This window comes from Anneissia japonica, unplaced genomic scaffold, assembly GCF_011630105.1.
Source record: "Anneissia japonica isolate Jap-2015-1 unplaced genomic scaffold, ASM1163010v1 scaffold287960_len3192837_cov198, whole genome shotgun sequence".
Classification (NCBI taxonomy): Eukaryota; Metazoa; Echinodermata; class Crinoidea; order Comatulida; family Comatulidae; genus Anneissia; species Anneissia japonica.
In genome coordinates, this window is record NW_022712725.1 from 866791 (window position 1) to 870214 (window position 3424).

Genomic DNA, 3424 nt, shown 5'->3' on the forward strand with positions numbered 1-3424 from the left:
GCATTCTGACAACAGTTGGGGTTGCAGAATGTTTCCTCAGCTCATACGGTAAGTATTATTCTAGGTTCGTATACTCTACATAGGAATACAGGTATGATAACATAAAATTATTATCCTTAATTATAATAGGCCTAAAGCATAATAAACAATGCATTTTTACAAATATCTAGATTGTATTGTAAAATATAAGGAAATATCCCCAAGCTTATGACAGGATTTAATTAAAACGAGAGCTGGAATCAATATTCTAATATAATTATAATTCACACATTTAAAATAAAAGAAAAAAAAAACGGCTATTGTCGAAATCACATTATTACGTTAAAAATGAGTCTTTAGATACACCGGTTACATTGAAATGGTGGTGTAATTTAACTATAACGTTAGTACCAAACATGCAACGCAATAACTCCGCCCCTTTTGTAAACAAATTAAAATACGCATGCGCAAACCCGTAACTAATGTACGTCAAGCACGTAAAATCCTAAAATTAACGTACTCCGCAATGCAAGATGAATAAATTAGGACGTCATCCGTTAACGTTAACGTCATGTGGCGAAAACTACCTATTGTTTGCAGCTGACCGCGTTATAAATGCACTTGACCCTTTAAAACCGCGTGTGTCAGAAATTCGTACAATAATACCGCTCTTAGACCTGTCTCTTATACACATCTAGATGTGTATAAGAGACAGACTCTCTACTGAGACAAAAAAAAAAACTAAGGGGCGGAGTAAGTATAGAAATTATTTATATTCTTACTCCGCCCCTTAGTTTCTTTTTTTGTCCTATCTACTGTATGTAGTCAATTGTCACACGGTCGGAACAACTGCACACACTGACCCCTATCTAGGATAGATGGCGAAATATGGCATGGTCACAGTCACATGGTGGGGGTCTGTTGGGTGGATGCTTAATTTTGATGTGTTGGGTCGAAGCATAACAGAATTTTGTGCTCATTTGGGAAAAATACATTTGAGATGTTTTTTCTTTCTGTTTCTTTTTTTTTTAGTTACATTTGTCATATCTGGTTGTGATGTGGAGCACATTAATCAACAAATTTGGTGTTGCTTTCAAGTATTCCATCTTCGGCTACTGTTCACTCCATTGCATATCAGAATACTTACTTGATATTACTCGGTGCACTGGACCATCTATGCAGCCAACGATATACCACAATGACATAATGCTCACTGAACATGTTAGCACACACTTCTTCCACAACATTCACAGAAACGACATTGTAGTACTTCGATCACCATACGAGCCAAACAAGTTAATGTGCAAACGAGTTGTAAGGATTGCTTATGATGAAATGCCTTCGACATCTTGGCCATTCCTCAGACAGACACAGTTTGTACCTAAAGGACATGTTTGGGTTGAAGGGGACAATCAAACGAACTCAAAAGATTCCAAAGATCTAGGACCGATACCTGTTGGTCTTTTAAGAAGTCGTGTTGTGTGTAGAATCTGGCCCAGAGATAGAATTGGTTTTATATTATAGTTTTAAAAAAAGCATGCACTAAACCTTTCTCTTTTTTAACTATCTTATTTTTAGATATTTTTAAATCTCTATAGAATGTGCCAATGAGTTGACAGCAGACCAAGTGGTCATGTAATTAACTATATTGTTAATGAGTTCACACCATCTTTTATACCTTAATTGTATTTTAATTAGCCTAACATATCTCCATCAGTGGCAGATTCAAGGAACTCAAAAGAGGTGAGGCCTACAAAGTCAATTTTACAGGTTCAGACTGCCTCAGCCCCAACGTGAATTTTTTTGTCTATATCACTATTAGATGGCCAGAAATTGCAATCTTGGACACTTTTAGTTATTTTCTCTCCCCCCCCCCCACCTTTTTAATTTTCAAAAATTTAGGGTTCCTACCCCTTGAATCTTTGCATGTCCATGGAAGTAATAACACTCTAAATTAAAAGTGTTTAAAATCACTTTATTTTTGGTTTCCCATGATTTGATAGTAAAGTGAATTTAAACTATTATGTCAGCTGGCATGATAGCCACTTGAAATAATATGAATACTGTAAAATATGTTTTTTTAGCAAAATTAAAAGCAATTGATAATAAAATTTAGAATGTAAAAATAAAATAAATTTTGTATTATTTAGTATGTTGTGCGATATTGTAATATACAAAACCATACCATGCAAAAATGCTATTATTTATATACAGTCACGCAAACATGTAAAACAAACAGGGAGCGGAGATATTTTTTACAAATTTGACCTACTTTTACCTGTACAAGTTGCCAACTCGTACTGTCGACTGAATACCAGGCTACGTCTCTTGAGCTGATTCCTCTGCAGATAGGGCCAAAAAATCGTGTCCAAACACATAGTCATTTAGAAGGGATGGGGTCCTTGAGTATTATGTGAGAGAGAGCTAGCTGGTAAAAAATGGTGATAAAAGGGTGGATTTTAAATACAGCAGTGTAATTTTTATGCAAAGCGAATCTCCAGTGGTGGTGGGGCGGGGGGAGGGGTTCTTGTGTGCAAGCATTTTTCGTAATATGAACAATAAGTCGCCTTTTATATACTTGGTGAAATATTAACCACTGGGCTGTGAAACATTGTTATGGTATTGTAAGAAAACGTTTATTAACGTGGAAATCAAGTGGTTTAATATTATATAGGCCTATGCAAGTAACTGTTCATGCTTGAGCAAACATGTTCTTTGGTGTATACAAGTTGAAAGAATTCTCACCTTTTAAAGTTCTTGTTCCTGTATTTTGCTCATAGAGTCTGTCTATGGGAAAAATACTTGATGATAATATCAAAGAACAACAGCGCTCACTCTTCACAAAAATGCGAACTGTTTCAACTTGTAGACACCTGTCTCTTATACACATCTAGATGTGTATAAGAGACAGGGTTATTATGTGTATGCCCAATATGTAGGAATATTTTACTCTACCTCGATTTATTTACGAATCTTTGAGTCTTTATAGTGTCATTTCCGGCCCATGGTGGGGCTGAGGTGGTGTGAACACTTCATCTGTGAAAATCTCTCCCTAGCACCCTCCCCCTTATTTCCTGAATCTGTTACTGAAAAACCATTTAATACCATTGATATTGCATCTTGAGATTCAATTAAGACCTCAAATTATCAAAAATGTCTGAGCTCGAGCGCGAGGGGCCGGCTCCGTCCACTTGATCCACCAGAAATCTGCGGCCCCCAGTCATTTTAGTTCACTCTCTACAGATTCCCACCCACCCAATAAAAATCCTGCATACGGGCCTGAGAAAGCACCCAGCCATACACTCTTTATTCTATTTCATTCTAAAGAGCAGTAATTGTAGCTTTTATAGGATCGAGTTAAGTACCACTGATATTATCGGCGCGCCGTATTAGTAATAGTATACACCATGCATCTTTTGCTCCCCATACGTATAAGCATGGTCTG

General features: G+C 36.6%; 1 protein-coding gene across 1 annotated transcript in view; it reads left to right on the top strand.

Annotated features, from left to right (window-relative positions):
- The window catches only part of LOC117108066 (mitochondrial inner membrane protease subunit 1-like), a 3007-nt gene extending 890 nt beyond the window's left edge, over positions 1-2117 (top strand). The window contains exon 2 of the mRNA XM_033249929.1: positions 1012-2117. Coding sequence (XP_033105820.1) covers positions 1012-1503 — 492 coding nt within the window. The 3' untranslated portion in view covers positions 1504-2117. The remainder of the gene's footprint in view (positions 1-1011) is intronic.
- The last annotated feature ends 1307 nt before the right edge of the window (positions 2118-3424 follow it).